Source organism: Microcaecilia unicolor, chromosome 10 (assembly GCF_901765095.1).
Source record: "Microcaecilia unicolor chromosome 10, aMicUni1.1, whole genome shotgun sequence".
In the NCBI taxonomy this organism is placed as follows: domain Eukaryota; kingdom Metazoa; phylum Chordata; class Amphibia; order Gymnophiona; family Siphonopidae; genus Microcaecilia; species Microcaecilia unicolor.
Window position 1 is genome coordinate 67041723 of NC_044040.1, and position 12897 is coordinate 67054619.

The 12897-nt window shown below is 47.4% G+C and overlaps 1 protein-coding gene across 2 annotated transcripts in view; it reads left to right on the forward strand.

Annotated features, from left to right (window-relative positions):
• The window catches only part of PPHLN1 (periphilin 1), a 242577-nt gene that overhangs the window by 23593 nt on the left and 206087 nt on the right, over window positions 1-12897 (forward strand). For both annotated transcript variants that reach the window (XM_030216566.1, XM_030216567.1), the window contains exon 3: window positions 3619-3683. In XM_030216566.1, coding sequence (XP_030072426.1) covers window position 3683 — 1 coding nt within the window. In that variant the 5' untranslated portion in view covers window positions 3619-3682. The remainder of the gene's footprint in view (window positions 1-3618; window positions 3684-12897) is intronic.

Sequence of the window (12897 nt, forward strand, 5' to 3'; positions counted from 1 at the left end):
TCTCAACGCCACCTGAAATTAAATATGACCAAAACCGAGCTTCTCATTTTCCCCCCCAAACCCACCTCCCCGCTCCCCCCGTTTTCTATTTCTGTTGATGGCTCTCTCATTCTCCCTGTCTCCTCAGCTCGAACCCTTTGGGTCATCTTTGACTCTTCTCTCTCCTTTTCTGCTCATATCCAGCAGATTGCCAAGACCTGTCGTTTCTTTCTTTACAACATCCGTAAAATCCGCCCCTTTCTTTCCGAGCACTCTACCAAAACCCTCATCCACACCCTTGTCACCTCTCGTTTAGACTACTGCAATCTGCTTCTTGCTGGCCTCCCACTTAGTCACCTCTCCCCCCTCCAGTCGGTTCAAAACTCTGCTGCCCGTCTCGTCTTCCGCCAGGGTCGCTTTACTCGTACTACCCCTCTCCTCAAGACCCTTCACTGGCTCCCTATCCGTTTTCGCATCCTGTTCAAACTTCTTCTACTAACCTATAAATGTACTCACTCTGCTGCTCCCCAGTATCTCTCCACACTCGTCCTTCCCTACACCCCTTCCCGTGCACTCCGCTCCATGGATAAATCCTTCTTATCTGTTCCCTTCTCCACTACTGCCAACTCCAGACTTCGCGCCTTCTGTCTCGCTGCACCCTACGCCTGGAATAAACTTCCTGAGCCCCTATGTCTTGCCCCATCCTTGGCCACCTTTAAATCTAGACTGAAAGCCCACCTCTTTAATATTGCTTTTGACTCGTAACCACTTGTAACCACTCGCCTCCACCTACCCTCCTCTCTTCCTTCCCGTTCACATTAATTGATTTGATTTGCTTACTTTATTTATTTATTTTTTTGTCTATTAGATTGTAAGCTCTTTGAGCAGGGACTGTCTTTCTTCTATGTTTGTGCAACGCTGCGTACGCCTTGTAGCGCTATAGAAATGCTAAATAATAGTAGTAGTAGTCCTTACACCTCTCCCACTTCTTCCCATTCCCATGGTGCTTCAAACTTATCTCCTTGCTGCAGTAGCAATCATAAATGCACTGCGCGTCCTGGCTTCTCCATAAACAGGAAATTGCATCAGCAGGGGTACAAGACGTGCAGAGGAAATGTTCCAACAGCAGCACAATGGACGTCAGGAAGTCAGGTTGGGGAGCTCATTACAAGTTCCATCTGGCACAGGGCACCTGGATGGAACAGGCGTCTCCGTGGCTGATAAACTGCTTAGAGCTCAGGAATGCCTTATGCGACTTTGCTTCCTTTCTGGTGTGGGCCCCGTTCTGAGTTTTCTCCAACAATGCGGTGGTGGTGACTTATATCAACAAGCAAAGTGGGACCCACAGCTGTCTGATGGCGATGAAAGCGGCCTCTCTCATGAGTTGGTGGAGAAAATATTCTCTGCTTGTCGGCAGCTCACATCACGGGGTCCTTGAATGTGGAGGTGGAATTTCTAAGCAGGCACTCCTTGGGAATGGGAGCTATCTAGCCAGCGGTTTCAGCTGATAGTGGACCGTTGGGGTTCTCCACTTCTGGACTTGATGATGATGAAAAGAAATGGCAAAATGCCCAGGTTCTTTAGCCATCGGAAAAAACCAGTCTCGATGTGGATGGATGCCTTACTCAACCCTGGCCAGAGACACATCTGTTAGTTCTTCCTACTATTCCAGAGGCCAGCCAGAGGTTTCTGAAATGTTTTGTCTGTGTGAAGTAATGGGTCAAATAACGAGTGTCACCTTGCATGGTGCTTCCTACATATCTCTTGTTCTCTATATGTTGTCTAGAGATGAGAGCATTTCACCCATGTTTTGCAGTAAACCTAGGTTTTGTTTATTCTGAGATTCTCCTTACTGCTTATCTACGTAAATACTGTTTTTAATGTCCCTCTCTACGACCCGGGGAGACCCATTTCTATGGAGACGTAGAGAGGGTTTGCGCCTCCACAGTCTGCTTGAACGCCTCCCTGAATTCCAGTGGTATCCCTCCCCAAGGGAATTGGCGTTGAGGAGGCATCAGAAGGCTCAGTTCTAACCTTATTCCCATCACCACAACTTTCTGCCTTTCAGGATCTAGGTGTATCTTGGGTCATTTATGTTCCCACATATATATTATTAAAATCCACCCTAATTACTTGGGGAAGTAAGTGTCACCTGTGTGTGGATTATTTGGTAGAGCAAATGATAGATAAATAGTAGAAATAAAGACAAGGATAGTTTTCAGAAATAGGATTTTGTTTATTCTTACCAAAATATAGTCTTCTATTCAATACATTCATCAGACAGGTTCTGGGTTCAATGGCACAGAGCTTCTGTTCTCCAAGACAAGTTGGGGAATGTTCCAATGATCTGCCAAAATCTCATCTCTTTTATAGGCGCAGATCTCAATACAAGTCAATGGCAAGAGCTTTTTTTTTTCTCAATATTTCACAACCTCTGAATCATTTTTTTCTCTTTTCCGGCAGATGTCCATCTGTACCTTCTGTACCATCTCCCTTCCTGTTCTAGCTATTTTGAAACATTTCCGTTATCGTAAACAACATGTTATTTCTTACAAAAATATCTTGCACCTGTTTGTGACATTTCCGCTCTCGTCAACATCTTCTTTTTACAAAAATATCTTATTATTGACATCTCAGTTTCATATCAGCTTTCATATGCTCTTATGATCTGAGTATCACAAACTTCATTTTATAACCCAGATTTTATCCATTTTAGTCCATTATTCAATCATCATATGTGCTACATTCAATTTGTAAGTTGTACCAAGTTTTATTAAGACTCATCATATAGTCCTGCTTTTGCAGGTTCTCAACTGTAATGCCATTAGTGGGTTATCAGGCCTAGTCAAGGCTTTTCAGCTGACCAAAGTCCTGTAACTTGGCCCACCACCATTCCAGTGGATAGGCCTTAAGCCACAACACATATTAACAATACTGAGGAGCTGGAATGGATTCCAAGAGAGGATACGTCTCAGCTCAGTTTTCAATTCTCTGTCTCCAACTAGTGGTTGATGGACACAACTATCCCCACAGTGAAAAGGACTAATGGAAAGAAAATGATCAGGTAAGGCCTAATTTATCCTTCTTTGGGGCCCTTTTATTAAGGTGTGTTAGGTGCTAATATGCGCTTAACGCAGGAAAAATGGAATGCACTAAGGCGTTCTGCATTAATTTTGCTATCTGCGCACGCTAACCATGCAGTATTTTTTGTGTGTGGGGGGGGGGGGAGTTTGGGGAGAAGGGTTGTGTCAGGGGCGGAGAATGCTGTGGATTCGCTATCCAGTTAGCTCATTGACATTAACGCTGTGCTACCTGATTAGTACAACCATGATGCGGGAGCCCTTATTGTCTCCTAAGTAGGAGGTGGTAAGCGCTTTGACATTAATTTTTTTTTTTTTTTTTACATTAATGCATGGCCAAAAAAAAAGATATAATGAAAAGTGCCTATTTCACGACCACACTAGAAATGGGCTTAGCACATGGAAAAGTCCTACGTTAGGATGCGCTAAGTCCATTTAATAGCGCAGTTTGATAAAAGGGCCCCTTTATTTGTAGCTTATTTGTGCTCTCTGCTTAACTATACTGTTTTTTGTTTATTTATCCCACTATTTGTTTATGAAAATGATTTGCTATTCACAGGAGCTGATTTCAATTGGAATTTAAAAAAGAATTCTTGAACGCTACAATAAGGAAACGTTGAAAAAGTAAGTTAAAATTATGCAGATTTATGTTAATATACTTTATAATATACTTTATATATCCAAATCACAAGTACTACTAATAGTGCTGTTTTTGGTATATATGAGCAGATAAGAGAGTAATTTTATAACAGGTTGCCTTGGTTGATAGGTCAAGCATGAGCTCGTTTTAAATCTGTTTTATAAAGACATACAAACATCTGTGTTTTTATAAAATTGCCCCATCAAAGCTGCAGAAATTGTGGCTAAAATGAAGCCACAAATATCTACATTTGCTTGGGAGTGTCTTTGGTTTCAAGTACATTCAAACTTTCATATTTCATACAATATTTGCATAAATCTCAATTCCACCCAAAATGCAACCCTGTACCCGTTTACACCTGGATTGCATTAAAATTGCATTACATTGCAGCTCCATGTATATGCCTCACTTACATATAAGGGTCGATGTGGATCACGATACGATAATCCAGCTGAACTTAGATACTAGCAACATACCTAGCCAGAAGTATACATAGGGGCTCATTTTCAAAAGAGAAAAATGTCTAAAAAGTGGAATAAAGCATCATTTGGATATTTGCTTGCCAAAACATTCAAATCGCTATTTTCGAAACCTATTTTGCAGACATTTATCTATGCTGCATCAAAAAGGGGGCATATAGGGGGGGAGGGGTGACTAGAGCATTCTTAATATTTGGGCGTTTTTCTGTCATAATGGAACAAAACGAAAACATCCAGGACTAAAACTAAGACCTTATGAGCTAGAACTGTTTTAATAATGACTGAGCCACAAAAATGTGCCCTAAATGACCAGATGACCACTAGAGGAATAAAGGAATGACCCCTTCCATCCACACCCCCCAAAGATGTGAAAGAAACCGTACATACCAGCCTCTGATACCTTCAGATTATGGCCAGTCCCATTAGAGCAGCAAGCAGGTCCCTGGAATAGCCTAGTGGTCGGTGCAGTACACTGTGGAAGGAGGTACCCAGGCCCATAATCCACTCTAACTATTACACTTGTGGTGGAAAGTGTCAGCCCACCAAAAACCTACTGTACTCATATATAGGTGACACCTGCAGCCATAAGGGCTATTGTGGTGTATAGTTCGGTTCAATATGTTTTTGGTGGGTTTTGGAGGGCTCACCATACAATATAAGGGGGTAACAGTGAAATGTGTACCTGGGACCTTTTATGTTAAGTCTACTGCAGTACCCCTTAGGGTGTCTTACTGCTTTGCTTGGATGTCTGTGTGGCCAGTCTGTTAAGAATGCTGGCTCTTCCTACATCCCGATGGCTTGATTTTGTGCATTTTTCACTTAGACCAAAAAGATAAACGCAAAGAGCACAACAACACTTTTATATGAAGTCTACTGCTGTACCACTTAGGGTGCTCCACTGCTGTACCCCTTAGGGTGCTCCGCTGCTCTGCTGGGATGTCTGTGTCCAGTGTGTTAAGAATGCTGATGATATCTCTTCCTTACTTGCTAACCTAAAGTTGTACCATATCTTGTCTTCGGGGATTTGATTAGGATTATGTTCGTTTTCAATAGCAATATCCGTAATCGAGTTGTTTCCATCTTGTCATTGTATATACTTTTCCATATCATCAAGCAGATCAATCCATAGACTGGTGGGTTGTGTCCATCTACCAGCAGGTGGAGATAGAGAGCAATCTTTTGCCTCTCTATATGTGGTCATGTGCTACCAGGAAATCCTCAGCAGCTCTGGCTTGGTCTCCACGCCTATTTACTTAGGCTTTGTTGAGTACCTGGGGTTGAGGGCTCTTCGTGAGCAAGTGCAAACCTGGTGGTGCCAGGTCCCTCCTTTTCTCCCCCCCCACCGCTGGCTCCATTAAAAAAAATAAACAAACAATCTTGAAGCAGAAAAGATTTTACTTGCAGCTGCTCACTGGGACACAATTCGTGGCAGCTCAGAGCAAGAAGCAGGTAATTTTACCTTTTCCTAGCAGGCAGGGGGTTCCACGAACGTTTCCCTCGTGGATCATGGCGTCGGATGGTAAGGGCGTGAAAAAGCGCTCCCCGGACTGCAATCGCGCAGCTAGTGGGGAGGCGCGGGGATCGGAGGCAGAGAAGCCCTTTCTGGGCACCCTTCCGGACTTTGCTGATTTAGCCGGTTTTTCCTCCACTGGGGCGTCGGCGGCCTTTCCCGCCTTAGGCGCCCATGCCCCGATGTCCGCCCTTCCGACGTCGGCCGCCCATGCAGCTCGGACAGCCTCTGGTATGGCCGCCTTTGAGTTGGGCGACGGTAAGAAGATGGCGAAGTTTAAGCGCCATGCTTCCCGCGCGGTTCCTTCGCGGAGTGACGCGCCGGACGCCATTTTGGATACGCAGCACGCCTCTCCCCCACTCTATGGAGTGGAGGTTGAGAGTTCCTCTAGGGCTGTGGTCCAGGTTGCAGAGGTGCACAAACAGGGGGGTTTCTCTCCCGAGTTTATTTTGTTGCTGCATCAGGCCTTTCAACTGCAAAACGCTGCTCCTGCTCCCCTGTCAGATATGGGGGAAGAGGCTTCCCTGATCAAGAGCCCTTGGGTGGATCTTCAGGTCTTGGGGGACTCTGTCTCCTCTGATGTAGATGAGGGCAGCGTTTCTGAGTTCTCCCAAAGGTCCCTTGGGGATTCTTTGGAGGAGGCTGATCCTCGCCCTGATGGGGGAGATGACCCCTCTGCAGCGCAGCTTTTTTTGCTCAGAGGAATTGCCTAACCTGTTAGTTCAGGCTATGAGCATCTTTAGTATTTCCTCTCCGGAGGAAGGCCCTCCTTCAACCTTGGGGGGTTCCGCTATTATGTTGGCTACCAAGCGCCCTTCCAGGACCTTCCACATCCATGAAGCCATAAAAACTCTAATTTCGGCTCAATGGGATTCTCCTGAGGCGAGCCTCAAGGTAGCCAGGACCATGACTCATCTGTACCCTCTGCCATAGGGTGAACAGTAGGCCTTGCACTGGCCGGCAGTGGACTCTGTAATCACTGCTGTGACAAAAAAAGACGGCTTTGCCGGTGGAAGGTGGCTCTGCCCTTAAGGATTCACAGGACAGGAAATTGGAAGCGGCCTTAAAGTTAGCCTTTGAAGCGGCCACCTTGAGTTTGCAGGCCTCGGTTTGCGGCTCCTATGTGGCCAGGGCATGCCTGCGGGCCTCCCCCTCGGATCCTTCCTTGAGGGCGGATTGGCCGGTCCTGGAGTCGGGCTTGGCTTACTTGGCAGACTTGCTGTATGATGTTTTGAGAGCTTCGGCTAAAGGTATGTCTCAGTCTCTGCCCGTCGATGGCTATGGCTTAAGTATTGGTCAGCTGACCATGCCTCCAAATCCCGCTTAGCCAAGTTGCCTTTTAAGGGCAAGCTGCTCTTCGGGGATGAGCTGGACAAGATCGTGACGGATCTCGGCATTTCTAAAGGCAAGAGGTTGCCGGAGGTCAAGGCAAGGGCCAGCAGTGCTCGCCCTGGTTCCTCTAAGGGCCATTTTCAAGAAGCCCATCGGTATCGCCCGGGCAAGGACTCCTCCTCCTCCTTCAAGCAGAGGTTCTCCCCGAAGGAGCATTCCTTTCGCAGAGACCGCTGCTCAGGAGGTTCTTCCTCCAGTCCTCCCCCAGGGTCTCGTACCCAATGACGGGGCCCTGGTCCATTGCCCAGAGCAGATAGGAGGAAGGCTGTCCTCTTTTCTGGGCGAGTGGACCAGGGTAACTTCAGACGCTTGGGTTCTAGAAGTCATCAGAGACGGCTACAAGTTGGAGTTATGCCAGCCCCTGAGAGACGGGTTCGTGAACTTTCCCTGCAAGTCTCCCCTCAAAGTGGCAGCTGTTCAGCAGGCTCTGGACAACTTGCTCCGCCTTGGGGCGGTGGTCCCAGTGACTGTAGAGCACCGTGGCACAGGACGTTACTCCATTTACTTTGTGGTGCCAAAGAAAGGAGGCTCTTCTTGGCCTATTCTCGACCTCAAGGGAGTCAATCGGGCCTTGCGAATACGGCATTTCCGTATGGAGACTCTCCGCTCCATGATTGCTGCGGTACAAGAAGGAGAATTCCTGGCATCCTTGGACATCAAGGAAGCTTATCTGCACATTCCCATCTGGCCGCCTCATCAGCGCTTCCTGCGCTTTGCAGTGCTGGGCCGGCACTTCCGGTTCAGAGCCCTCCTGTTCGGGTTGGCTACGGCTCCACGGACCTTCTCCAAAGTGATGGTGGTCATTGCGGCTTATTTCCGCAAGGAAGGAGTGCAAGTCCATCCCTACCTGGACGACTGGCTGATTCGAGCTCCCTCCTTTGCGGAGTGTGGGAGAGCAACGGACAGGTTCATTGCTCTTCTGAGCTCCCTGGGATGGATCATCAACCTGGAGAAAAGTCAGCTGCGCCCGACTCAGTCCCTGGAGGATCTGGGTGTTCGGTTCGACACCCAAGTGGGCAGAGTGTTCCTGCCGGACAACCGGAGCCTCAAGCTTCAGGTCCAGGTGGGCCGGTTCCTAGCCTCCTCAGCTCCTCGGGCTTGGGATTATGTGCAACTGTTGGGCTCCATGACGGCCATGATGGAGGTACTGCCCTGGGCCAGGGCCCATATGAGGCCACTACAGCACTTTCTTCTGCAGCGCTGGACTCCGGTTTCGGAGGATTACGCAGTTCGCCTTCCCCTGGACCCGGGGGGTGAGAAGGGCACAAAGTTGGTGGCTGAAGTCAGACAGGTTGTCAGCCGGTATGCCTCTCACATCCCCGGAGTGGATTGTCGTTACGACAGACGCCTGCTTGACGGGCTGGGGAGCCCACTGCCTGGGAAGGACAGCGCAGGGGATATGGTCGCCGGCAGAGGCGAAGTGGTCCATCATCCTCTTGGAACTTCGGGCCATTCGGTTGGCGCTTCAAGCGTTTCTTCATGTACTGATACTGAGGCCAGTTCGAATCCTGTCAGACAATGCCACGGCCGTGGCCTATGTCAATTGCCAGGGAGGTACCAGGAGCGCCCCCCTAGCCAGGGAGGCCATGAAGTTATGCCAGTGGGCAGAGGCGAATCTGGACCAGCTGTCGGCGGTTCACATTGCGGGAGTCCTGAATGTCGAGGCGGACTTTCTCCGTCGCCATACCTTGGATCCCGGAGAGTGGCAACTGTCTGCTCAGGTGTTCTTGAAGATCACAAAGCGCTGGGGCATTCCAACCTTGGATCTGATGGCGACCTCGGCCAATTGCCAAATGCCGCAGTTCTTCAGCAGAGGACGGGATCCTCGATCTCTGGGGGTTGATGCTCTTCTCCAGCAGTGGCCGATACAGGAGCTTCTCTACGTGTTCCTGCCTTGGCCTATGCTGGGCAGAATTCTCGGCGGGTGGCGAAACACCCAGGCTGAGTGGTCCTGGTGGGTCCAGACTGGCCCAGATGCCCTTGGTATGCGGACCTGATCCGGCTTTCCGTAGACAGTCCTCTGTGGCTTCCAGCGGAGCGGGGCCTCTTACATCAGGGTCCCGTGGTGATGGAGGATCCCTCCCCCTTTGGTCTTACTTCCTGGCCCTTGAGCGGAAACGGCTGAAGAAGAAGGGCTTCTCGGACAAGGTCATCGCTACTATGTTGAGAGCACGGAAGCGCTCTACTTCTACTACGTATGCCAGGGTATGGCGTACCTTTGTATCATGGTGCGAGGTAGGATCCCTGTTGCCCTTCACGGCGCCAATTGCTTCAGTGTTGGCGTTCCTGCAAGAAGGTCTGGAGAAAGGCCTGTCACTCAGCTCTCTTAAGGTCCAGGTAGCGGCTCTAGCTTGCTTCAGGAGTCGCCTGAAGGGTGCTTCCCTGGCTTCTCAGCCAGATGTGGTGCGTTTTCTCAAAGGGGTTAATCACCTACGCCCTCCTCTGCACTCGATAGTGCCTACGTGGAATCTCAATCTGGTGCTGTGGGCCTTGCAGGAGCCGCCCTTTGAGCCATTATCGCGGCTGTCTCTGAAGGACCTGACGTTGAAAGCGGTCTTTTTGGTGGCTATCACTTCAGCCAGGGGTGTTTCCGAGCTCCAGGCGCTCTCGTGTAGAGAGCCGTTCCTGCGGTTCACGGAGGCAGGAGTGTCTATTCGCCCAGTGCCTTCCTTCCTGCCCAAGATTGTTTCTCGCTTCCATGTGAATCAGCAGCTTTGTGTACCCTCCTTCCGTAGGGAGGATTATCCAGAGGAGTATCGTGCTCTCAGATGCCTGGATGTTAGATGAGTTATCATCAGGTACTTGGAAGTGACCAACGATTTCCAGAAGTCGGATCACCTGTTCGTGCTGTTCGCGGGCCCCCATAGGGGTCTGCAGGCATCTAAACCTACCGTGGCACGTTGGGTCAAGGAAACGATTGCGGCGGCTTATGTGGCCGCAGGGAAGGTGCCGCCTATCCAGCTGAAGGCTCATTCTACTAGAGCACAGGCGGCTTCGATGGCAGAGGCCAGGTCCGTTTCCTTGGAGGAGATTTGCAGATTGGCGACTTGGGCGTCGGCTCATACCTTCTCACGGCATTATCGCTTGGATGTGGCAGCACAGGCCGAGGCCCAGTTTGGAGCTTCAGTGTTGCGTTCTGGGATTTCCACGTCCCGCCCTGGGTGAGTACTGCTTGGGTACATTCCGCCAGTCTATGGATTGATCTGCTTGATGATATGGAAGGTAAAATTATGTATCATATCTGATCATTTTCTTTCCATTAATCATAGCAGATCAATCCATAGTCCCTCCCAGATATCTGTACTGTTTGTTCTAGTTCAGTTATATTTCAGGTTCAAGTTTAGACTTCAGTTCCTGTTCAGGAGGACTTCGAGTTCAAGTTCTTCCACTTGGATTTCCCTGGAGTTGGGACGACTTTGTGTTACAGTGAGCTGCTGCTTCTTCCCCCCCCCCCCCCCCCCCCCCCCGTTTCGATGGTGGTTGGATTCATAACTAAATTATGCCAGTGCTCCCTCCCGCTTCGTGTGGAAGTAGGGTAGCTTTGTTTCCCTCTCGCTTTTGATGGGTTAAGCCAGCTCCTCCTGCGGTTGCGGTAGCAGGACATGCCAGTCCCCCCCCCCCCCCCCCCCCCCTGCTTCGGCAGTGGTTGGGTAGCGGAGTGTCCCTTTGTGGGTGTAATTCTCTATGTTGGTGATTCCTGCAGATGGAGCTTTGATATCGACTATACTTAGGATTTCCTGGTAGCACATGACCACATATAGAGAGGCAAAAGATTGCTCTCTATCTTCACCTGCTGGTAGATGGACACAACCCACCAGTCTATGGATTGATCTGCTATGATTAATGGAAAGAAAATTATCAGGTATGATACATAATTTTACCTTATTTGGGACTAACTCTATAAGCAGTGTTTTACACACACATACTTGTATATTAGTGCAAGAAACCCTTGATATATTTACTTCTAATATACTGCCTTGAAAGTATAATTTAGTAATTTATTAAAAGATATTAGGAATGTACTCTAGGATCCAGTGGTTTCTTTTCATTGAGCTGCTACTTCTCTACATTTTGGTTTTCTGTTGGAGTTTAAGTACTCCTCTTTGATAGTTAAGTAGCCTGCTAATTCTATTTAATATCTTTTCGATAAGGGGCCCTTTTACTAATCCGCGTAGTTGCCTAAGTGTGCCAAATAGGAGTTACTGCCTGGTTACCGCGTGGCCCTTGTGGTAATTTCAATTTTGGTGTGCGTCCGCTATGCATTTCTGAAAAATATTTTTTATTTTCTGGCGCAAGTAATGGATGCGGGCAGGTCATTACCACCCAGATTCTTTACCACTAGGTCAGTGGCTGGCTGTAAGGTCTCAGACCCAAAATGGACGTGTGGCAATTTTGATTTTGCCGCTCGTACGTTTTCGGCAAAAATAAAAAGAGGCCTTTTTTACGGGCGCGCTAAGAAATGGATCAGAGCGCGCCCAAAATCCGCACCTACACTATCGCAAGCCATTTTTCAGTGCACCTTTGTAAAAAGACCTCTAAATGATTAAAACTTTATAGTTCTTTGGCCACTGTTAATTAAAATTGATGTACAAACACACTATTATCCTCTCTTACCTATAGTTTTCTAGATAGATTGATGTTGGTAGTTACATGCTAGCAGTACAGAGAGGGTCTAAAGTACAAAATAGAGTCCAAAATACCACAAAGGCACCAGGAGCCTTCAGAAATGGGACACGGTTCTTTATTAATTAATGTCAATTTTTCAATATGGACCCAACACGGGCCATGTTTTGGCGCACAGCGCCTGCGTCAGAGGTCTGTATTGAGCATTCATGAAAATATTAATCAGAACAGTAATATTAAAATACAAACATAATTTAAAATAAAAACATATAAATATAAATTATCTAAAAAACTATTCTAATGTAGAGCATATTAACTAGTTGCAAACAGCAAAAAAGAAGCACAAAGGCTTTCAAGACTGGAACAATTGAGAGTCCTTTAATTAACAGACCCGACACCGACCGTGTTTCGACATGAATAAGCCTGCCTCAGGAGTCAATGTAAATGAGTACTCTTGAGAGAAACACAAAAATGTGACAAGATTCTTCAAACAGCACTAACAGGATCAGAAATAGTCTTAAAACACCGCAGCACATATGTATGTCTGCTCTGACATGGGAAATAAATGCAACGTGAATACAGGCAACAGGACAAATCAAACTGCGTCTATGGCTATTTTTCCCTAGTGGTTTTGTTTAAAGTCACAGTATTTCACAGACACGGTTTGGTTTGTCTTGCTACCTGTATACATGTTGGATTTAGTTCCCGTGTTGGAGCAGACATACACAGCATATGCACTGCGGAGTTTTTAGACTATTTCTGATCCTGTTAGTATTGTTTGAAGAATCTTGTCACATTTTTTGTGTTTCTTTTGAGAAAACTCATTTATATTGACCCCTGAGGCAGGTGTATTCATGCCAAAACACAGTTTGTTGGGTCAATTAAAGGACTCTCAATTGTTGCAGTCTTGTAGGTCCATTTGTGCTTCAGTTTTAAAGTCTTGAACACTTAAACGGTCACAATTTTTTTTTCTCTTTCATAAATGGCAATTGTTTTTTTTTTTTTTTTTTTACAAAAAAGGTGTAAGACACCTCTGCTTAAGCTGCAGTTGTTCTGTAGTGAAAGCAAAGGCAATTCTTTTTCGTTTACCTAGACTAGTCAAAACTAGTGGGTGGTGACTCCCAACCAGCAGATGGAGAGAGAAAAAATTGAAGTCTTCCAGTGACGTCACCGGTATAAGGTCTGATGTGGCCT